The sequence below is a fragment of the Phocoena phocoena genome, chromosome 21, assembly GCF_963924675.1.
Source record: "Phocoena phocoena chromosome 21, mPhoPho1.1, whole genome shotgun sequence".
NCBI lineage: Eukaryota > Metazoa > Chordata > Mammalia > Artiodactyla > Phocoenidae > Phocoena > Phocoena phocoena.
In genome coordinates, this window is record NC_089239.1 from 13,228,010 (window position 1) to 13,252,496 (window position 24,487).

At 38.8% G+C, this 24,487-nt stretch overlaps 1 protein-coding gene across 1 annotated transcript; it reads right to left on the bottom strand.

Moving 5' to 3' along the window:
• Positions 1-192: 192 nt before the first annotated feature.
• Positions 193-24,206, bottom strand: DCTN6 (dynactin subunit 6). The gene is made up of 7 exons (XM_065899906.1): positions 24,180-24,206; positions 16,701-16,765; positions 7,263-7,368; positions 5,240-5,328; positions 3,955-4,002; positions 2,365-2,507; positions 193-766 (listed from the first exon to the last, which is right to left on the bottom strand). The coding sequence occupies exons 1-7, from the start codon at positions 24,200-24,202 to the stop codon at positions 668-670; spliced, it is 573 nt and encodes a 190-aa protein (XP_065755978.1). The 5' UTR covers positions 24,203-24,206; the 3' UTR covers positions 193-667.
• Positions 24,207-24,487: the final 281 nt, after the last annotated feature.

Sequence of the window (24,487 nt, forward strand, 5' to 3'; positions counted from 1 at the left end):
ATGGTCATTTTACTTGTCATTTTCATCAGACACCATTCTTTTTGATTTTGTATTCTACTGAATACATCTTTCCCTGATTACTTTTGTTTTACTGAAAAAAAAAAACCAAATCTTTTTCTTGGAAACAAAATGAAGTCTAAATTAATTCAATAGCTGCTGAAATTTCACTGAAATTTTAAACAGCTACAAATCCACATTAGCTTTAATATATAGCTAGTACACAATAAAAATTAAAAGAGCTATTTTGGGAGAGTTGATGCAAGTAGAAAAATTGATTAAAGTATATTCACTGAAAGTCCTGTCATCAACATTTTTATTTAGTTTAGTAAATGCTAGAATATAAATACATAACAATATGTTCTTTCTTATCATGGGTAGTCTTTTATATAACTAAAATTCATGGCCAACATTTTACATAACAAAACAACACAAAATAAGAAATCCGTAAATTATCAGAAATGGGACAAGGATATCAGAAAATAATACATTTTATATAAATTATAGAGGACAGTTACAATGAAACCCCATTTCTTTCCTCTCTAACTCAATTTTACAAGATAAAGTCAACACACATTATTCTGCAGACTGCTAAGAGTGCATAAACACTGTGGCTCTTTCAAAAGACAGTGGTCAAAGACAAATATTATCTTGATGTCATATATTGTTCTTAGTTCTTAACTGGAGTTGAGCTTCCTTTCATAGTCTTCTTTAGGTGATGGTAGTTTGGCAAGATTTTCATCAGGAAATCCAGCTGTAGTGTCTGGGGCTAAAAAGATAAGAGAATTAAGAACTGACCAACAGAAAGCAAAGAGTATCAGGTAGAGATGATTATCACCATGTCATGGGATTACAGGTGATTTTCACTGACTTTTTTTTTTGGCTCTGCCGTGCAGCATGCAGGATCGTAGTTCCCTGACCAGGGATCCAGGGATCGAACCTGTGCCCCTGCAGTGGATCCCATTCACTGACTTATTTTTGCTTCTGTTTTTTCAATTTACAATGAACATACGTTAAGTTTGGTAATAAGAAAAAGCCAAAACATTTTACATATAAAAATATATGTTAATCAGTTTTCAACCTTGCTTTCGTAGATTTCACCTTGGCCTCTAAGAACTGAGAAAGTTCCAATTATAGTAGACAACACAAGTAAAATACCCCAAGTACACTGCTTTCTACACGACCTACAGAGCACACAGCTGTGACACTCACCTGATCTTGACTCTTCATATACCAGCTTTGCTCAAACTTCCCTCACTGTAAATCTCACTGGGAGTACTTGTGAAAATTATGGACTTTTAGGCCCTTGCCCTAAGAACTTTGTTTCCAAAAGTCTGGGTGAATCCTCTGTAATAAGGACCTTTACATGATCCTTACAATCAGCAAGATAATGGAAAACAGAGTTTCATACACACCATTATGTATTAAACTTCAGATATTCTTGCTCACATAATTCTAATCTCCCTTAACCCAACTCCAGCTTCATTTCTCCCTCTTCAATTGTTTTGCTGTTATGCAGAAAGATAGTGAAAAAATACTGGATTTGTTCTTATTTCCTTTTTGGTCTATAGAGGTAATACTTGCTTATAATAATAGTAATAATAATAAAGGCCAAACATTACAGAATTACAATAACCCAGAAAGAGCTGGAATTTTAATTTCTGATAAAATATGGCTAGGAAGCAAAAGTGCTAAATGTCTTGAAAAATACTTTCTTTGGGGAAAGGGAAGGAGGGTGGGTAATATACTGAGTGTGCCAAACAGTGAGGCTCCAAACTTCAATCAGAATGTCTTCTGTCCAAAGGAAGTCCCAAATGCCCTATCTTACTTATCTCCTACTCTAATGTGAAACTCCAAATACATACTTCCCATTATTCTTGGTTATTAGGAGGGGACAATTTCTCATAAGACAGGAAAATATCTAAATATACCTGCATATTCACAAGCTGTGCTTATTTTCAAGGCATCTGTGTTAGTAAACTAATAGATGAACCCAAGTTGGCTATTCAGTATAAATTTGGTAGGTTCATTCCTTACCCTCGAAGGTTGGTATTTTTAGGAGCAAATCCATATAGTTTGTAAGGCTTGGTGATGCACCTCCAGTGAAAATACATAAGATTAGGAATAATATCACTGGATTTTCTTTTCCCATAATCAATGTGTCATTGTCATCTTTGGACATATTTCTGATATTAAGGACTCAATAATTACAAAGAAATTATAGTTTTAGGAATGTTTCTCTCATGGTTTATTTTAATTATTTGCTTTTTAAACAGCTGACTTGCTGCCCCATTAAAACAATTATGTGGTATTTGGGAAAATTAGCAGCCCTAGAAAAGACTCTTTTTAAAAGAGAGGTTCTAGTACCTGTGGTCGCTCAGTCTGCACCCGACGAAGGCAGTCTGCACCATAAATCACTGTGTTCTCAGGGATGACTTCAAACGTGTTCAGGTTGCAGCAGGCCCCGATGATGCAACCACTTGTCAATATTACGTTTCTGCCTACATATGCTGCAGGAAAGACACAGAGAGAACTACCATGTAAGACATTCAATGACTAGAACACTATTTTTTTTCCTAAGATGATGCAAGTCTAAAAATACAAACTGCCCTTAAAAAAATATTAAGAAATCACTTTAGTCCAGGGTTTGTACAGCGCAGAGGCAGGCACCAGACTAGTATCAAGTGCATTCAAAACAGAGCTCTGCTGCTATCTGTGCAATCTTGGGCAAGTCACTGTAAATTCTCTGAGCAAGTTCATCTATAAAATGGAGACCATCCCACTTCATAGTTTGCTGTAAGGAATAAATGAGATAGTAAATGTAAAGTGTCAAGCACAGGTTTGACACATAGTAAGTACACAATAAATAGAAAATGACAGTGGGAATCATCATCATCATAACTGGTAATCCAAATTAAATAAAAACCATTAAGCAGATTAACCAAAAGCCTAATTTTTTTTTTTTTAAAGAAAACATTTTCTTTCATGCCAGTCAAGACCAAGAAAGGAAAGGCACTATTCTAAAAAAGTCTTATCACTCCAGTTCTTTCTGGACAAGCTCTTGGAGCTGCTTCCCAGCAGTGATGGTAACTTACATGGCCCCCGCATTGCCCCACCTATGATAAAGTAGCTCACATTTGTTTCTGATGGGCTAGGGAAAAGCAGTCCTGAAATTCAAGAAAGCAAACTGCTAGAGAAACTAATTTTTTTTCTTTAATTCTACAATAACGTTAATCAACTAAATTACCACTGACTCGTTTTTTTTTTTTTTTTTTTTAAAGGAAGGAAGGAAGTTTTTTTTGGTTTTAAAAAATCATTTATTTATTTATTTATTTATTTTTGGCTGCAGTCGGTTTTCGTTGCTGCGTGCGGGCTTTCTCTAGTTGTGGCGAGCAGGGGCTACTCTTTGCTGTGGTGCATGGCCTTCTCATTGCAGTGGCTTCTCTTGTTGTGGAGCATGGGCTCTAGGCACACATGCTTTAGTAGTTGTGGCATGTGGGCTCAGTAGTTGTGGCTCACGGGCTCTAGAGCACAGGCTCAGTAGTTGTGGCGCATGGGCTTAGGTGCTCAGCGGCATGTGGGATCTTCCCGGACCAGGGCTCGAACATGTGTCCCCTGCACTGGCAGGCAATTCTTAACCATTGAGCCACCAGGGAAGTCAGACACTAGTTTTTAGGAGAAATCTTTTTCAAATCTTTCACCTGAAGTTTATGGTTTAACTCAATCCTGATTTAAATGTACATAGCTAGAATTTTAAATTAATGTATGAAACACATTACTAGATTAGGTTCCTTAAAGGCAAAGAATTCATCTCATAGCTGTGTTAGCCCACTTCCAACCCCGCCTTCCTTCCAAGCACACCACTTTGCCGTGGTCTGTACTTAGGTTGTTTTCTGGAACACCACAAAGAGAAAGGAGGTAATCAGTTTTCACAATAAAGTTCCAAACATAACTTACCTTTTGATTCAATAACATTATTATCTCCTATTTTCATGGCTTGGGAATCTGTAAGCCAGAGTTAAGTAGCCATTGTGAATATGTTCATATTTCTTCCCTACTAATTCACTCTGTCCTTATCCTGCACTGGGGCAGAGACAGAGGCATGGGAGGGGCCACGCAGGCTGGCCTGGCCAGAACTCCTTGCCCAGGGCAGTGTGCAAGTAAAGTTTGAATCTTTATATAGAAATATCTCAAGTATAAATAAATGTCTTCTATATTTTTAAAGAAATGGGCACCTTATACCCCGATTTTATGAGTAACATATTTTCATAACTGTTTTAAGGAAATGAAAACTAACACCCAATCACTTAAGGGTAGCACTGTTAATGCCTTGATATATCTTTATGTAAACATGTATAATTCCCTTTATATAACTGGAAATCAAACTGTACAAAATCAAACCGTATAAACGTCTGTAGCTCACTTTATTCGGTTCACTTCCATTTGCAAGCCTTATCCCATACCATCAAAAATCTTTAAAAACATAATTTTAAATGACTGCTTAATGGTTCCAGTGGTCCATTTTATGCTTGCAGTTTATTTAAATATTTTGCTATTGTTAAACCTTTAGATTTTCTCCTTCAAGTAGTTTCTATTATAAAATAAGGTTTCGCTGACATCTTGAAAAGATTTTACTATCTTTTTAGAGTAAGAAATCAGCAAAGGCACTGGTGACACTTGGGGGGAAAAATGCAAAGAATGAAATATTTTCATCTCCATCCACCATTTCCTTGTATCAGACAACATACTGTCAACCTAAAACTATATAGGAATCAAATGGACAGAGTGTGGTTCTTAAACCAGGACTGAAGCCAAGATTACTCTATTTCATGTCTACTGCCACTCAGTCACTGGACCTGCCAACAAGATGTAGCAACAGGAGCAAGATGGTTCCTAAAGGTGAGTGTGAGTTTGTGTGTGCATGCATGCACACGTGAAAACAGCATACTTCTTTTACTCGGGTTATTCAGTGGAACAGAGGGGATTATACTGTAAATAAGTCCTTTCAAAGAGCTGGATGGCCTAGTCCTAAAAACATAGTTTATAAATGTTTATATATACACATAATATAAATTACATAATATATAACATATATTATATACAATTATATTATGTGTTAAAAAATAATTATATATATATAATGTAAGTATTTGATAGATAAATTACAACAATTTCTACAGAGGAGATTTAGGTACCAAAAGACAGCTGGAAATGATTTATCTTAAATTATGGCAAAGGATACAACAGCCAACTTCAAACACATTATTGGTGCCAATGATCATAGGTTTGGGCTCTGGATCTTCAGCATCAGGAGTGATATTTTCAGGATGACTATAAAAAGAAGAGACAAATTATCAACAAGTTAACAGTGCAGTAAGCAATTCTGCTGTTTTGGAATTTGGGTTCATTCTCTCAATTTTACCTCCATCAAGCTTAATATATGTAACAATGTAAGTAATTTCTTAATCCAAGTGAATTATTTATCCTCTATGCTGCAGAAGACTTTATTCTGAGTTGAAAAAGAACTACTGAAATGTAAAGAAGTCATAGGTGTGTACAGAAGGTCAGTCTTTCTTTGTTTATTTTTTAAACTCAAAGCCCAGTGTGCCTTTCCCAGGACAAGGTAGAAAAGATGCTGGCTAGGACTTTCGGCTTGTTGAAATGGAATCAAAATCATGCCTAACTTGAAAAATTCCCTTTCTTAATAATCATTCAAGATTGTGAAATGTAAACAGATATTCACATAAAATAATCATTTTATGCTGTTAGGTGGATAGCTGAAACATTTAGAACATAAGATGTTTGTGGTCTAAGAGGAAAAAGCCATTTAAAAACAGTGCTTTATCTCTGACAGCTGAGTTACTGCAGAATATAACTTGTTAATTGACTTACACTAAAAGTGCCAAAATATATTTTAAAAAGAAACTGTTTAATATAGTAAGAAACTCCCAAATCCTAAGTAAGCATTAAGAGAAATCAATCTCTTTATCACAGTTAAGTATTTTCCCAAGGTCTTTATTAAAAATTCCATACACTGTTGCTATAAACTAGGTATAAGCTTGAATTTCCTGCCAAAATTTTACCTAGAAAGCTTTACAAATGCTTATAAAAATTTCACAGGTATTATAGTCTAGTTCACTAAGATCATGTAAATGTTCTAATATTTTATAAAGTTTAAAAATTGCCTCTAGAACCCCCAATTTTTCAAATATAATTCTGAGTGTTATCCCTCAAAGCATATGAAAATATATATCAGATTTAAGTTCACATGTCTGGGTATGAGTAATAACATTGCAGCCAGAACCAAGACATCCAACTAAAAGACTATCTGAGGCAGTGAGCACAGCACTGGGCCACTGGGGGTGTCCTCAGGAAATGTTCGCTTCAGGAACAGAAGAGGCTGTCATACATAAGGGGAAGATTATCAGACCGAGACTCGGAGATTCTAGTCATCCACCTACGAGCTATCTCACCTTGGACAAGTCTCTTTACCCCTCTGGTCTGTGCTTTCCTCATTTACTAATTACTTGTGTTGAAAAAGATGCTTAAGATGAATGGATGAAGAAGATGTGGCACATGTATACAATGGAGTATTACTCAGCCATAAAAAGAAACAAAATTGAGTTATTTGTAGTGAGGTGGACGGACATAGTCTGCCATACAGAGTGAAGTAAGTCAGAAAGAGAAAAACAAATACCGTGTGCTAACACATATATATGGAATCTAAAAAAACAAAACAAAAAAGGTTCTGAAGAACCTAGGGGCAAGACAAGAATAAAGACGCAGACGTAGAGAATGGACTTGAGGACACAGGGAGGGGGAAGGGGAAGCTGGGATGAAGTGAGAGAGTGGCATGGACATATATACACTACCAAATGTAAAATAGCTAGCTAGTGGGAAGCAGCTGTATAGCACAGGGAGATCAGGTCGGTGCTTCGTAACGACCTAGAGGGGTGAGATAGGGAGGGTGGGAGGGAGGGAAACGCAAGAGGGAGGAGATATGGGGATATATGTATATGTATAGCTGATTCACTTTGTTATAAAGCAGAAACTAACACACCATTGTAAAGCAATTATACTCCAATAAAGATGCTAAAAATTAATTAATTAATTTTTTTAAAAAAGAAAAAGATGCTTAGTGTTTCTCTAGTTCTCAAATAGTGGGCTTTCCAGATGTCAGTTGTAAAAGGTCCCTAGAGATGGGGCTGAAATGAATGGAAACACTGTGGCACCTGATTCAGAGCATCTGTAAGAGTCTCACTCACGCATTTATGATGAGCGCCTGTTCTTCTATTAGGTTACCTTCGCCGATCACTATGGGCCCGGCTTCCGCGATGATTCGTGCTTTAGGGTGGATCACTGTCCTGGGTCCTGTTAAAAGTATGGTGAAAAGAAATTACTTTTGAAGGCTGCGCTTCCAAGGAGGCTGTTGGGAGGAACGTTTCCTAAAATAGGTGCCAGGCACCACACTAGGCACGTTACAAATGTTATCACTGCCGTTCGTGCCAAATCTCAAGCCGAGGTGAGTGGAGACAGCACACGCTTTGGAGCCGGACAGCCCTGGCTCACCCTCTGTTCTGAAGCCTCTGTTATCTCAGCGGTGAAATGGGGGCGGTGATAATAACAGTCTTGCAGGGCTGTTTTAAGAATTAGATGAAATAATGTTTGTAGACATAGTATTCTGACACGTAGACAGCAATAAAAATTAATTCCTTTCCTTCCTTTCCCTCATAAAGGTAAGGCTCATTTGCTTACAATGTTGGTGCTTTCTTATGCTAGCGCATTACAGAATTAGTCCTTTTAATTAGCTAATTAATTTATTTATTTTAATTAATTAATTTATTTTTGGCTGTGTTGGGTCTTCGTTGCTGCATGCAGGCTTTCTCTAGTTGCAGCGAGCGGGGACTACTCCTTGTTGTGGTGCACGGGCTTCTCACTGCGGTGGCTTCTCTTGTCGTGCAGCACGGGCTCCAGGCGCACGGGCTTCAGTAGTTGTGGCACGCGGGCTCAGTAGTTGTGGCTCGTGGGCTCTAGAGCTCAGGCTCAGTAGTTGTGGCACACGGGCTTAGTTGCTCCGCGGCATGTGGGATCTTCCCAGACCAGGGCTCGAACCCGTGTCCCCTTCATTGGCAGGCAGATTCTTAACCACTGCGCCACCACGGAAGCCCAAAATTAGTCCTTTTATTAAGGGATTAAGAGGAAATATGGGCGAGATGAGAGTTAGAAAATATGGAGACTAACCTTAGCTTTGTTACTCTGTCACCATCCCTACTGGTCTAGGATGTGATTTTAACCAGGTGAAAGGGGTAACGGCAGGCAGAGGAAGGAGCCAAGCATGGTTACTGGAGTCCTACGACTCTGATAAAAGGAGACCTGAGGCAGTGACTCCAACCTCAAGTCGAGGGGCAGGAAGGGCTCTCATCAAGCCCATTGGCGGGTCAGGATGAAGGAGGCACTGCACTGCCTAAATCCGGTAACATCTCCTCCCTATAGGCCTAGCATTTGGGTGATAATGAAACCACTAGTGAGAAAACAGAATCTCTCGAGGCAGCCGTTCTCTCCAACACCCGCCCGCCCACCCACCCATACCAAGGCCATTTTTATCTGTAAACAAGCGGACAGGAAGTAACTGACTCTGAAAGTAAGAGAGGGTGGGCAGAAGTGCTGACAGAAAGTAGGAGGGGAGTCAGATAGATGGCACTGTCCATGAAATTCAGTATTCTATTGTTTTAATAAAGTATATTAATAACTTGTTAATTTATTCAGTAATCATTATCTGCTTGTGACAGGCAGGGCTGTATGTTACAGGGAAACAAAAAGGAATGTGTGCTATATTTGCCCTTTTGAGCTTGTTATCTTAAAAATTGGGAATACTTAACATGCTTGCTCAAAAATGTATTAAAATAAAGAGGCATTCCAGGTGCCCAGAGAACTGGAAGGAATCTCAGTGCTTATTTTTTTCCCTAACAATGAAGAGCTCGGGATTGATAAAGAGGGTGGGGCCCAAGTCAAAGGATGCACAGAGAGTGGCTTTGTTATTTCTGTCACCTCTGGCTCCCCAAATTCTCAGCTACTAAAGTACAATTTCCCTGGCAAATTCTCCTGTTCAGGATAGGAGATTTCAGAATAGAAGACGGGATCACTGAGATCCACGGGAAGCTTCTCAAGGCGACCGTGACTGTGACCACGTGTGCCTTTTTCCTTTGCTAAACACACACACACTTATAAAAGGAATACATACTCATTAGAAAAACCTCAATCAAAGCCAAAAGTGAAAGATCCTCTCTCCTCTTGCTAATCCCACCTAGAGATAACTATTCTTAAAAATTTGGAGTATTATTCCAGACTTAAGTACTACTATATACTTAAAATCTGTAAATATCACTGTATATAAAATATATTTCATTAGAAAGTTAAAAAATAAATGAGAAAAAATACGAATTACAAATACATACTTTTTCAAAAAAACAAGGAATAGTACTTATTCTGCAATTTGCTTTTTCACCTAGTAAGTCATGGTGGTTTTTCCATATAAGTATCTAGCTGGCTATTCTTTTTAATGGCTGATTATTATTTCACATCATATGAATATACCATAGTTTATTTAACCAATTCCTTAATAAGGGGCATTTAGAAGTTAACACTTTTGGGGAGAGGTGCTAAAACATTTCTGAAACAAACACTGGATTCCTTTGAAATGAGAAATTTCTTACAGGTCTTCCAGCCATGTGAACCAATTTAAATCTGTAGTTTGCACAATACCAGATTTACATTTTACATCAAAATATTCCATGATAAAGGGACACAATCTTTCTATTTTAGGTTCTTTATAATTAAAGCCCCAGCTAGCACCCCGCCCCTTGTCTAGAAAGTCCAGGCTCTGGCCTTTATCACTTAAAGGCTATGTGCTTAATCTCTCAAATGCCTCAGTTTTCTCATCTATAAAAAGATGAGTATGATAACCTACCTCACTGGGCTGAAGTGTGGATTATATAAAATAATGTTTGAAAAGGAGATCACAGTTCTTCAAAATGGGAAGTTCATCATAACCTGACACTAAGAGCTAAGAACTTTATCACAGTAAACAAAATAACTCCTTCTGGTCTGAGAAACAGAAGAAAAGTGAGTGCTTTACTTCCCTGATACTCAGGTACTGGGGTAAAACCTCTTTTTAACCAGGGAGGAAAATTCTTCACCATACTGTAAGATAGTGAAAAAGATTAATAATTAATAAAATGAATAATTTTCCATTGCTAGCATTAAAAATCTGACAGGAGGAAGAGATCGTCATGGCTGTGAAAGAAAGCAGATCCTTTGCCACAGCTAGATAAGTAGCCAGAGGCACTAGATATTCTGCTGGTACTTTTGACAACAAGCAGCCTTGCAAGAAGCTACCTGAGAAAGGGCTAATAAGACAAAAGTACCACTGGGACCTGTGCTCCTTTAAAAGTTCCTCTAAAGTACAGCTTTGAAAACAATTGGTATTTTCATCTTTTCCTTTCAAAAATAATATAATACATGTTAATTATACAAAAGAAACCCAAAGAGATGAGCACAAATTTTTAAAAATTGAATAATCCCAAATCCCATGTCTTCTTACACAATTTTTAAAAATAATGCTGGGGCTATTTTAGCCAGGTGTTTATCATTGTTATTGTTTTTATCATTATTAATAAGTTTGTTAGTAAGTAACCGGAAAACTGGTTATAAATCTGATGGCCTTGCCTTGGGATATAAAGCATTATGAGACCTGTGAGCAGCTGCTGTGAGACCTGTGTTTAGGACAACACCTCCACCTGGTGGCCACACCGCCAAACTACAAGTCTTGGAGTTCAGGGCTGAAATGACTTGAAACATGAAAACTATCTACTTCAAGTTGTGATGTTAACAACAAGGTCATGGGTGACAATAAACTGAATAGCTTCCCTTAACCTCTTGTAGGTCTCTTTGGGCAGAGACTAGAGAGGTTAGTATGTGTATATGAACCACAGGACATGTGACTGCTAAGACTTAAATTTGGTGAACTCCTTAAAGGAACTTTCTGACTTAGGTGAGTGAGGCTTTGTCTCTGCGCAGCGCTGGAGGTCGTCACCAGACAGCCCGGCAACCTGAGCACTAGTCCAAGACACTGGAATGTGAGCACAGTCTGCTCCATACTTTTCTGCACGCAAGAAGCATTTTTACCTAGAATGGGTCTGAATTCAAACCAAGCTGAAGGGTCTTGAGGTTAAAATGCTTTAACAATAAAAATCTGTCACCATGGAAAGTTTTTTTTTAAAAGGCTGCTGTGAACTTTCTTGGCGCTCTTTCTGGCGGGGCAGTTTGTATATTTTCTTACCAAATGTGCTGAAACCCTATTTGGCTTATCTCCTTGTTTGGATAAGTGTGTCTAGAGTCGGAGCTGCCTCACTGGCTGATGAATTATTTTTCTAAATGGTTGGCCGGGCTTGACGCAACCCAGCCAGAAAGACATTCCTTGCATCAAATTTCCATTCCCCTCATTTAGTAAAGGGCATTTTTCCTGTCTATCTTTGCCACAGAAAGCAATCTTTGTGGACATTTTCATATGTCAATAAATAGCTCCAAAAGCCACAAGGTCTCTTTTGAAAATGAAAACAATTCCTTTGACCTGTAAGCTGAAGTATCTTTAAGAACTGCTTTATATTCAATGAATTTCTCAAGTCAAAGCCACTGTTCTGCTTTATTGAAAAAGATTTCCATATAATGTACATATGAAACTTACATAATGTTATAAACCAATGTTACCTCAATTAAAAAAAGATTTCCACAATAAAAGGGAAGCTTATATTAAAAACTCTAATGGAAAGAATGACAGAATAAGTGGGACAAAGTGCTTCCATCACAAAGCTTTGCCACTGTACTCAGTTCTGCCTTCACATTACGATGTCCCACCAAGCCCTGTCCTAAACCCCAGGAGTCTGCCTTCACCCTGTAACAGGACTACAGGACTGTGCTCAGAGCTACCTTTCTGAAATGTTTTTCAGCTTTCAAAAAAAATTTTCAGGAAATAATGCATGGCCCATGAATCAAGGCAAACTAATTAAAAACAGGCTTCATACTATGAAACCTTATTTACCCAAATTATAATTAACGAGAGTGCTGTTATTTTTCCCAAGGTCTGTTTCCTAGCTGCCTCTAATGAAAGGGTCAGGTTCCTGCAGAGCCACAGCCATAGGGTTTCTGGTTAAGGACAATACTTCAAAGTTTCGGACTAGTTACTTCGATAAACCAAATACCTGATTTTCTAGGAAAACAGAAGATAAGGTTTAAAGTTCTACTAACTGAAATATAGCAAAGGAAAAAATTACTTTGCTCCTCAAATATTTCAGAATGGAATAATTTGGTAAGAGTAAAACTGATAAGGGAATGATAAGTTATGTAAAACATCCTGAAAAATCTATTAATTAAACTACACTTAAATTCATTGACACTTAAGCCAGAAAACAGAGCTTATTAAGTGTTCAAATCTCATACTGTAACAGAAGACTTACATTAGTTGTTCTGATAAATTAAGCAAAAACAAAAACAGCCGTAAGTTGAAAAATAGTCCATTGACAGAGGAATGGATAAAGAGGATGTAGTATATATATATATATATATATATATATATATATACACACAATGGAATATTACTCAGCCATAAGAAAGAATGAGATAATTCCATTTGCAGCAACATGGAAGGACCTAGAGATTATCATACTAAGTGAAGTAATTCAGACAAAAACAAATATCATATATTGCTTATATGTGGAATCTAAAAAAATGGTACAAATGAACTTACTTACAAAACAGAAATAGAATCACAGATGTAGAAAACAAACAGTTACCAGGGGGAAAAGGGAGGGGGAGGGATAAACTGGGAGATCAGAACTGACATATACATACCACTGTATATAAAATAGACAACTAATAAGGACCTACTGTATAGCACAGGGAGCTCTACTCAGTACTCTGTAATGACCTATATGGGAAAAGAATCTAAAAAAGAGTGGATTGATGTATATGTATAACTGATTCACTTTGCTATACAGCAGAAACTAACACAACATTGTAAATCAACTATACTCCAATAAAAATTATTAAAAATAAATAAGAAAAAAAAAGTTTCCCTAAGAAGAAAATTTCACCCCCCCCAAATAAAAACCACAACACTAAAAATAAAAAAACACAACATGGTAGGGAGAGTGAGATTTAATCAGATAACTTATCTCTACTCTCAGCTTTGATTTAACTTTATATCTCCCAGGAGCTTTTTAAATCTGATGTATTACATCAGAAAAATGAATTAATAGTATCAAAAGATAAGAGATAATTTTATACCAAATATAACATGATAGAAATGACTAAATACCAATACTGGAAAATTTTGATGTTTATATATAAAATTAGAGATAAGAAACAGGCACAATGAAAATGAGATAAGAATTGTGTAACACAGAACACTGGGTCACTATATCACTTCTGAATCTTCTCCTTAATTTTCTTTTAAAATATTTATTTATTTATATTTTTGGGCTGCATCAGGTCTTAGCTGCAGCACATGGGCTTCTCTCTAGTCTGGGGATGGGCATGGGCTCAAGAGTTGCGGTGCGTGGGCCTAATTGCCCCGAGGCCTGTGGGATCCTAGTTCCCCAACCAGGGATCGAACCCATGTCCCCAGCTCTGGAAGGCAAACTCCCAACCACTGGACCGCCAGGGAAGCCCCTTTCCTTAATTTCAAAAATTGAGATGTTTCTGTAATGTGAGCAAATTTTCTTGTTCTAAAAAACTGGGTCAAAAATAAACCCAACAAATATTAACTTAGATCCATTCTATGATAAACTTCAAATCACTAGTTTTTAAAAAATTACCATTTCTTATGCTACAATCCGTCACTGAAAATCTGTGTTGAACAATCATTTTATATTTTAACCATCAAAGTTGTGCATCATCAGATGGTAATGAGCTTACATGGAAAGTAGATTTAAATACTGTATTTCTTTACATAATTTCAACATTTACAGAAGGCAGGAGGATAAAAGGGATAAACAAAGGGGAGAAGCACAAAGGAACAAAAGACAGAGGGGAAACAGAAAAGCGAGCGCTGATTCCTGAAACCTCCAGGCCCCAGTCCTATGTAGTGGTCCAGCTCTCCTTTTCACAGGATAAAGCCTTTACTGCTATTCTAGGGATGCTTTGCAAGGACAGGACCTGTTATTTCAAATCTGAAACACACACACAAACACACACAAACATATATGTATACCTGTGCGCACATTTATGCCTGTAGAGACATTTATACCATCTATATATCTACTATACAGTAGATACTGAACACTTATTGTTTAAAGTGAGGAAGAAGTAGAAATGAGAGGGAAAGTAAGTATTATAATTTATTTTCCTTCTAATTACAGAACACCTTGTGGGCTACTATCAGATGTTATTCCTCGAATCATGAAGAAAACCATAAAAATACTAGAATAAAAATGCAGAGGAGGGACTTCCCTGGCGGTCCAGTGGTTAAGACTCCGTGCTCCCAATGCAGGGGGCTCGGGTTCAATCCCTGGCTGGGGAACTAAGAGCCCACATGAGGCCAAAAAAAAAAAGGCAAAATGCACAGGAACATTTTGATAAACATGTGACCATCATAATTTCTCCTCATAAAAAGTTTGCAAGTGTTAAGAGTTAACAAAGAGTTAATACAGCACTGGAAAGAAAGAGCCATCATCTAAACTTTGAAATTCTGTCAATTTAAAATATTATAATTAAATAAATCCAACCTGGCAAATTCCTAATGATGTTCCATAATACTGGCATGATCTTTTTAGTAATTTAATGCTGTATTTCCTTTATTTATTTATTTGGTTACGCTGGGTCTTAGTTGCGGCAGGCGGGCTCCTTAGTTGTGGTTCACGGGCTCCTTAGTTGTGGCTTGCCGGCTCCTTAGTTGTGGCATGCGAACTCTTTGTGGCATGCATGTGGGGTCTAATTCCCTGACCAGGGATCGAACCCAGGCCTCCTGCATTGGGAGTGCAGAGTCTTAACCACTGGGCCACCAGGGAAGTTCCCAATACAGGCACAATCTTAACTGGTTTTATAAGACATGATGCCTGAAGTGGCTGGAGGCTTAGACTTACTAAAATTTAAAAAAAAATTTTTTTCTTTTACAGATACTGTTAGTATAAGGGAACAAGGCATATCTACTCTCTGAAAGTGTACTTAATTCCCTGAAAGCTCTACTCCAGCAACACACAGTGGCTAGTAAGGATGGGCTCACGTTAATAAAGCTACCAGGGCACCATGTCCAGTGAAAACACATGTAAAAGAACTAGAATGTGCTAAAATGTGCATTTGGGGGAATTTAATCATGTTCATATAAGCAAGTTGCCTCATGTTAAATTGTTCATTTGATTTAAATGTTGGACTTCACCTCTAACAAGGCTACACTGATTTTACAGTGTGATTAGCCAACGTTTATTGAGTGCTTACTATCTGTTAGGTATTGGGCAATGACTTTCACAAATATTCTTTTATTTATTTATTTATTTGCGGTACGTGAGGCCTCTCACTGTTGCGGCCTCTCGCGTTGCGGAGCACAGGCTCCGGACGCACAGGCTCAGCGGCCATGGCTCACAGGCCCAGCCGCTCTGCGGCATGTGGGATCTTCCTGGACCGGGGCATGAACCCGCGTCCCCTGCATCGGCAGGCGGACTCTCAACCACTGCGCCACCAGGGAAGCCCCACAAATATTCTTTTTTTTAATCCTTCAAAAACCTATAAGGTAAAAAAAAAAAACAAACAAAAAAGCCTCTGAGGGAGGCACTCCTATTTTGCCTGTGACAAAAGCTGCTAACTACCACTGAATATCCATTCTTTCCTTTTGCCTTGTAACAGAACCCAATAAGGGGGCAGCAACGTGTCTAGTTCAGACTACATCTCCCAGCCTTCTCTGTAGCTAAGTGTGTCCATGAGACCGAGACCAAGGCAAAAGACCGTGTGGAACTTTCAGGAAGACTATTTAAGGGGAGCTGATGCACTGGGAGGTACACCCTTTGTTTCCGCTCCTCCCCTTTCTTATCCAAGATCACTCTTCGTGCTCTAGCCATCACATCCTGGCCTGCAAGGCTGGAGTTCCCAGACAATCAACTGACAGGCCCTGAATTGCCTACCCCTGGGCTTTTTACATAAGGGAGTAAACCTTTGAGTGTGTAAGCCACCACTACAAGCAGTTGAACCTAATTCTGATACACACAATTACACAGATGGGGAAAATGAGACAGGTTAAGTGACATGCCAGAGGTAACTCAGCAGGTTAAGAGCGAGGATGCTACCCCAAGTCTGTCAGACTCCATGGTTTATACTCTTAATAGAATGTAAGCTCTGTGAAGGCAGTACCTTTGTCTGCTGTGTTCACTGCTGGGTCCCTAGTGCTAGCACAGTGCCTGGCACGTAGTAGGTACACAATAGCTGTCTCTCAAATAAAAGACTTTATTATATTGCCTTGTTAGTTTATCAGACATGAGTTTAAATATAGACTCCATCACACTAAATTCTTTTAGAAATATTAAACACTTAGAGAAATACACTGTTTCTCAATAAAATTAGGGCATCAGTCAAACATAGAAAATAATACCTAATGAATTGTAAAGCACTGAAATAAATCACAATTCTTGAGAAACAACACTAATAGGCTATTTTCTTACCTATAGTTACATCACCCTTGATTTCACTCTCTACACACACAACTGCTCCAGGTGCAATCTTCACACTGTAGGAAAAAAAGGTAACATTCATCACGCGTAAAGTTTAAAAATACTGTTAGAGAAGCTATCTTGACACTGCAATGAGAAAAAGGTTAAAACAAATTGAGGGAAAAATGAAAAATAAACTGTAAGATTTAATATATTATAAACTTCTCAGGTGGCACACCATCCACTGAGCTAAAATTATTTATCGTGCGTTCTTAAAATGCTTGAGAGGAAAAGAGGCTTTGGACTCTTTTAACACCAACATTGTTTCTAAATAGCAAAAAGCTCAAAACAATCTAGATATTCATTAGTAGGGAACTGTTAATAAATTATGGTATAATATGAACTAATATACAGCATAATAAAGAATGAATAATCCTGTATGTAAAGAGTTGGAATGATCTCCAAGCTACATTGTTAAGTCAACAAAATCAAAGCCAGAGATGGACAGTAACATGCCAGTATCTTGGTTAAGAAGAGGAAAAAGAGGGCTTCCCTGGTGGCGCAGTGGTTGAGAGTCCGCCTGCCGATGCAGGGGACACGGGTTCGTGCCCCGGTCCGGGAAGATCCCACATGCTGCAGAGCGGCTAGGCCCGTGAGCCATGGCCGCTGAGCCTGCGCGTCCGGAGCCTGTGCTCCGCAACGAGAGAGGCCATAACAGTGAGAGGCCCGCGTACCGCAAAAATAAAAAAAAAAAAAGAAGAGGAAAAAGAATGTTCGTTCAAAATATTTAACAATGCAGCAATGTAATAGTAATATAGAAATCAATGTAGAAATTTATTTTATTTTATTTATTTTTTTTTTTGCGGTATGCGGGCCTCTCACTGTTATGGCCTCTCTCGTTGCGGAGCACAGGCTCCGGACGCGCAGGCTCAGCGGCCATGGCTCACGGGCCTAGCCGCTTTGCAGCATGTGGGATCTTCCCGGACCGGGGCACAAACCCGTGTCCCCTGCATCGGCAGGCGGACTCTCAACCACTGCGCCACCAGGGAAGCCCCAATGTAGAAATTTAAAATTTCTAAATATTCCTATTTATTCTCTATGTATATGATAAAACTGCTGATCAAGTGATCTAAATTGTAGTGCAAACTATTCAAAAAATTAATAATTTCCAAATAATTTATTAATGTTTTTGATATTCTGCTGTGGTCTTTTGTTGGACACAGCTGAACCTAGCTAAGTGCTGCCCTAGCTGAGCCATGAGCTGACATGAGGAACTGTACCAATGACTTCCCCATTTAACTGACACTCGCTAAGTAACTCGTAGTCATTAATAATCTTTCTTAGTAGTAATGATATTATTCATGGTGTTAAATCTGCTCTCAGTTTCTATGAAATAACAATACCATTTTAGATATTTCTATTTTATATCTGTGTGGATTTTTCAAAATTTTGATTTCTAGCTGTTCATTGCAAGTTTATAGGAATACAATAATTTTGTATATTGACCTTGTATCTTGCAACCTTGCTAAACCCACTTAGTTCAAGTAGTTTTATAGATTCTCTGGGATTTTCCATGTAAACCAGTTTCATGTAAACAATTCTGTTATCTGTGGATAGGGACAGTTTTATTTCTTCTTTTCCAATTTGTATTCATATTATTTCTTTTTCTTCCCTTATTGTCCTGGCTAAGACTTCCAGTATGATATTAAGTAGAAGAGTGTTGAAACCAGACATCCTTGCCATGTTCTAGCTCTACAAGATAAACAAAACCTATCAAAGTTTCTTCTAAGACATGAACTTTGCATTTCAGGTAAATTACTAAAACCTGGTATACAACAGTTGAAGTTTTCTTGACTTGCATGTTACAGCCTTGATTTATAAATTTTTCAAAAAATTGTTTTCTCATTTCAGTAAATATCATATTTATATTTAAATATTTGTATCACCATCAGCAAGGACTAGAAATCTAGAGTGCAATGATTCGCTCATATCAATATCATTAAGTTCTATAAATATTCATGTATGAAAATACTTGCTTATTGATTGATTTTTAATTAATTATTTATCTATCTTTGGCCGCGTTGGGTCTTCGCTGCTGAGCGCGGGCTTTCTCTAGTTGCTGTGAGCGGGGGCTACTCTTCACTGCGGTGTGCAGGCTTCTCATAGCAGTGGATTCTCTTGTTGCGGAGCATGGGCTCTCTCTAGGCGTGCGGGCTTCAGTAGTTGTGGCACTCGGGCTCAGTAGTTGTGGCTTGCGGGCTCTAGAGCGCAGGCTCAGTAGTTGTGGCACACGGGCTTAGTTGCTCTGTGGCATGTGGGATCTTCCCGGACCAGGGCTCGAACCCGTGTCCCCTGCATTGGCAGGCGGGTTCTTAACCACTGTACTACCAGGGAAGTCCCTACTTGCTTATTTTTAACATACAGTAGATACTATAAACAAATTTAATGGTACTTTCTATTTGTGTTTCATGTCTTTTTTGGATACTTCTTTGATTTTAAAAAATATTATTGCAAAGTTTTATTTTTTCAAATGTTTTACTCTGAAACAGATTCATGTTTTTAAAATTTGTCCTCGATGACTGAAAATTTTCATTATACGTAACATGAACTTAAACAAGACAACCTTACCATTCTAATAAAATACTTAAGTGTTTAGCACATTCAGCTTTTCTGAAATGACTTTTGAGCATCATTTACAACTGGTGCAATGTGTACAGTGGTACTAGTGTGTAACTGCTTAATATTTGTATTTTCTTGGATGTTTCCAAACTATCTCTGGAAGAACAGGTAAGAAACAATCAATACTCACTGCCTTCAGAGAGAGGAGATAGATAGCAGGGAAACAAAGGTAGATGGAATTTTTTCATTATATATCATTTTTTAAATTGTTTGCATTTTGAATCACACAAATGCATTACCTATCCAATCAATCAATCAACAGCTGATCAAATTTTCTTAAGGCCAGGTACTAAAGAAGTCCTGGATATGTTTCCATAATCAGGGTGAAACTTTATCCACTTCCCTGAAAAAGTCCCCCTCAAATCATAATCCCTAAAAGGGTCTCCCCCTTTATCTAAAAATACTTTCATGTAACTTGTATCATTTAATGAATTTTAGACTCCTTAGTTTCCCTTTAAGGCCAGTTTTTCTGTTCTTCAAATCATTTCTCCCACTGCTTCAGCAACAATCCTCTTTAACCAAGGAAAAAATGATTATTTTTCATTAGCATTACTTCTCATTACTTTCAGTCTCCAAATAAACTGCTATCACAAATATAACCCGGTTACACCATATTCACAATGGCATGGGTTAGAATATTTCTAGACCACTGTTCTAACTGTTCTGTGTCATATTACACCCAGGATGCTTGATATCGTACCAGCAGAAACATGACACAAGTCAATGGAGGGAAGAAATGAAAGGCTGTGTTATGAGATAAATGTGAATACTTGGAATATTCAATATGGTTATATTCTGGCCCATTTCTTATCTCATATTAGTTTGTTCAGGGTGATGAGGTGTTTTGTTTTTCCTTTAATGACAGCTATCCAATGATGATGCAGCTGTAATTTAACTGAGACACTAGGACATTTCTGGTGGCAGTATCAGGACACCTCTTTGAAATTACTGTACCAATATGCATCAGGAATCATAAAAATATTCATAATGTGTGATCTAGGAAATCTATTTCTGGAGTTCTATCATCAAGAATTCAATAGGAGGAAAATATATGTACAAATTGGTCATTATAATATTATTCAGAACAGTGAAACATTCATTGTTAATAACCTTGATAGCCATAAAAAGGGAGAGGTAATGAAATAAAATATTGCCACCAGCTTACTGGAACACTATGTACTCCTTAACAATAAAAACAAGGTAATACTAGCTTTTTACAGAAAAAGTTAGCCCACCCCTGGTCTACATGGACAACTTATCTCTCCTTTCAAAATACCACTAAAACAACAGTAAAGGAATAAAAGAAGTACTATTCCCAAAGAGCAAGGGAGAGGAGGTAACAGCAGATGAAAGATGTCAAGACTTTCAGAAGCCTGTAAGCAGCAGGAAGAGAGTCACTGAGAGGCTTAGCTTGGAGGGACCAGGCACTAGGGAAGGGGAGAAAAGTGAGGCAACCAAGCAGTCAGATGTCTGCCCCCGTACCCATCCTCAGGGGCACAGCCGGGTGATGACTGGCCCCTCCATGAGGCGCTGCACTTAAGATATCAAGCCAAAGCCAGGTGACAATGACGGGCAGAGCAACAGTGAGACCACCAGCACCCCTTCCCCATGTGCCTTCCTGGCCTCATACAGAATTTCAGGCAGCAAGGAGATAAGAAGATGATTCTTTTCTACAGAAACTACCAGACATCCTGAGTTCTTCAATGAAAAGCTCAGCTTCCTGCCTGACTTGCTCTACCCTGAAACACATCAGAGGACAAGCCTAACGCATATACCTGGAGCTCCCAGCTGTGCTGTTCTCATGCTTAACAATGGACAGAATGGACAGAAGGCCATTATCAGATACATCCAGGAAGCCTCCAACTAGGAAGGAAAAAACCCAAAACAAACAGGAAAAAAAAATAGTTTGAGGAAACACAGTTAATTCAGATAGTAGAAGAAAACATTAAAAACACACAACACTTATAATTGAGAGAAATGAGACACTACTGCATAAATCAAGACAGAAGCCTATGAAAAAGGAACAGAGTCTAAGAAAGAGGTCCTAGAAATAAAAAACATGACTAATATTTAAAATTCACTAGAAGGATGGAGGTTAAAAAAAGAGCTCTCCCAGAAAGTAGAACAAAATGTAAAAAAAAAAAGAGAGAAAAGGCAAGAGGGTTAGAGGACCAATACATGAAGTATAAAAGTAATCCCAATAAAAGTAATATTGAAAGGAGAAAATAGAGATATTGGAGAATAAACTATGAAAGAATAACACAAGAAAATTCCCCAGGACAAAGGCCATCAATCTCCACTCCGGAAGGACTCAGTGAATGCAAAACACCCATGGGCAAGTACCATTATCATAAAAATTTTGAACACTATAGAGAAGATCCTCAAAAGTTTCCAGGGGTGGGGGGTGGGACAGTCACACACCGAGGGGAAGAAATAATCGGAATGGCATCAGATTTCTTAAGAGCAATACTGGATACTACAACACCAGCAAACAATGCCTACAGAAATCTGAGTGAAAACTACTTTTAACCTAGAGCTGTTTATCCAGCCAAACTAGCAAACAACTACGGAAGGAAAATAAAGACATTTTTAGACTTGCAAACTCTAAAAAAAAATATCTCCTATGCACTCTTTATTATGAAGCTAATGAAGGATGTACTTAGCTAAATAAAAGTAAACCAACAGACAAGACAGATTCTAGAAACAGAGGCTCCAGCGTGCAAGGACAGAGGGAAACATCAGGATAACAGCTGTGCATCAGTCTTAGAGAGCAAAGTTGACAGAAGACTTCAAAGGGAAGATTTCTAGGAAAAAAGAAAAACACCAGAAAGATTATGTGATGAGCATTTGTAAAAGATGTGTAAAAAATTTTTAATTTTTTAAAATTAAAAAAATTTTTAATATTTTTTAAAATTTTAAATATTTTAAAATATTTTTATTATATAGGAACAGCACAGCTAGGAGCTCCAGGTATATGCATAATATTTTTAAATATTTTTAAATATCACCACTTCCTTACTGACGTGAAAAACTAAAAAAAGACGTGCAAGAATTTTTCTTCTATAAATTTCTGTGAACAAACCTTCCTACCACAAAGTATTTTTAAAGCTCTAAGTAAAAAGAATATCAAACCAAAAACTAATAATCCCTGGGTCTATCTTCAAGAAATGTTCTTGAGATTAGACACAGCTATGTCTGCTCCCATCATTTTAACAGGCACTGACTTTCTACAAGGAACAAGTTAATAAAATTTTAAAATGATCCATCTGGGTTACTATGTGTCACTTGTCTGCTGAAACCACAGAAAATATAAAACCTTTCTACTGAATAGAAGAAAAAACTTCAGTAACATGAAGTAGAAAACAGAAAATGGTCCAAACCTCTCATTTTCTAGATGAGGAAACTGAAACCCAGAGACTTTAAACGTCTTGAAGCAAAGTTCATTTCCGGGACATCATTATCCTAACACCAGTCATCTCTTTTCTGTTAGCTGAAAGTTTCCTGGAAACATCCTGTCATTTTGGATATTCTTTCTGTGACAGCTGAATGATGCTGCCCTTGAATGTATCAACATTTGTAAATGTTTTTTCAACTTGGTTTGTGTGTTTAAAAAAGCAATTTTATTAAGCCCGGGACAAATAAATTAACCTCTATAAACATCTCATTTTAGACATGATTTCCCATCCCAGTTTTCCATTCCCTCAGCCTCCCTCTCGCTATGATTTTTTTTATGAAAAAAGTATTATCTAACGTTTAACTTATCCTGGGCAAGCGACAACAGGTGAGACTCAAAAATGCCCTGTCTTCAGTTTTATGCAGAAGGAAGAGGCTCCAGGCAGTGTGTATTACAATCAGCACACTTTGTGAGGCAGGAATAATTAAACTCACCGCTAGATCAATTAAAACGTGGTCCGAATATCTCCACGTAGTACCTGGGAGTGATGGGGCGGACGGGGAAACAGGCAGCTGGCAGGTCTTTAGCCAAAGACCTACCTATTAAAACAACAATCAACACCACCTTCATCTTCACTGCACACCACTATACTGTGCATAATATTCCTTTCCTCTTTATCTTATGAAAAAGATTACAATTACCTGCCTAAAGAGAAGAAAAACCTAAATGTTAATTTATGGCACCCAAAACAAGGTTTGTCGGTTTTCTTTTTCAGAGAGAGTCACCACAGAGTGCTCAACACTGCTGCTGTGGAAAACAGTTTAACTTAAGCGTGTACCCCTCCCAGCCGCTCCTTTCCACCCAGAGTGCCCAGCCAGTAAGACCACTGGAGAAGCAACCCCAGGGCCTGTCCCCACGCGTCTACAAAGCAGCTAGTTCTGGTCCAGGTGCGGCCCCCCTGGAGCCCGTCTACACAAACACAGCGCCCACAACAGGCACGAAGGGATTGGGCAGCGGCCGGCACTCCCACGTGTGTCGAGGACACAGGGCAGCTACAGGCGCCCCGAAGGCCGCGGAAAGAAAGGGGACCGGTCCTCTGTGTCCGGGGCGGGGGACAACACCCTCCTCCCCTCGCAGCCCCGCCCGAGACCGCTTCCGCGCAGGCGCGTGGCGGAGGAGCGCCGGTGAGGTCGCGGAGGGACCGAGAACCCAGCCCCATTCCGTATACCTTCCCAGGCCGCTCTACCGCTACTCCGTCGTCCCCTCCCTCCGCGGACGCCCAGGTCTGGGCCTTAGGAACCGTCTAAGCCGGGCGCCCGGGATCTAAGACACCATCTAAGGCCCCACCACAGGCGACCAGGAACAGGTTCCACCCCTGCGGAGAGGACAGAACAGGGTTTTCTCAGGCAGCGACCCACCTTTTTTGAGTCTTTTCCGCCATGGTTTGGGCCTGACCTCCAGTTGGATCTACACAACCGCCTGGGCAAAGCGACGATCTCTACGAACGATTGCAGAGCCTGGCAGGATCGGGAAGGGGCGGAGCCTGGGGCTGCTCGCGGGGGCGGGGCGGGGCGGGGCCGGCTCTGGTTTAAGGTTCCGCTTTGCTGGGGTAAGCGGGTTTGTGCCAGGGGGCGGTGCATGGCCACCATCTGGTTTTAGCGCAATCCGGGGATCGATGGACTCGGATTTAAAACAGCCGTTTAGTTTGATCCAACGCACGTCATTG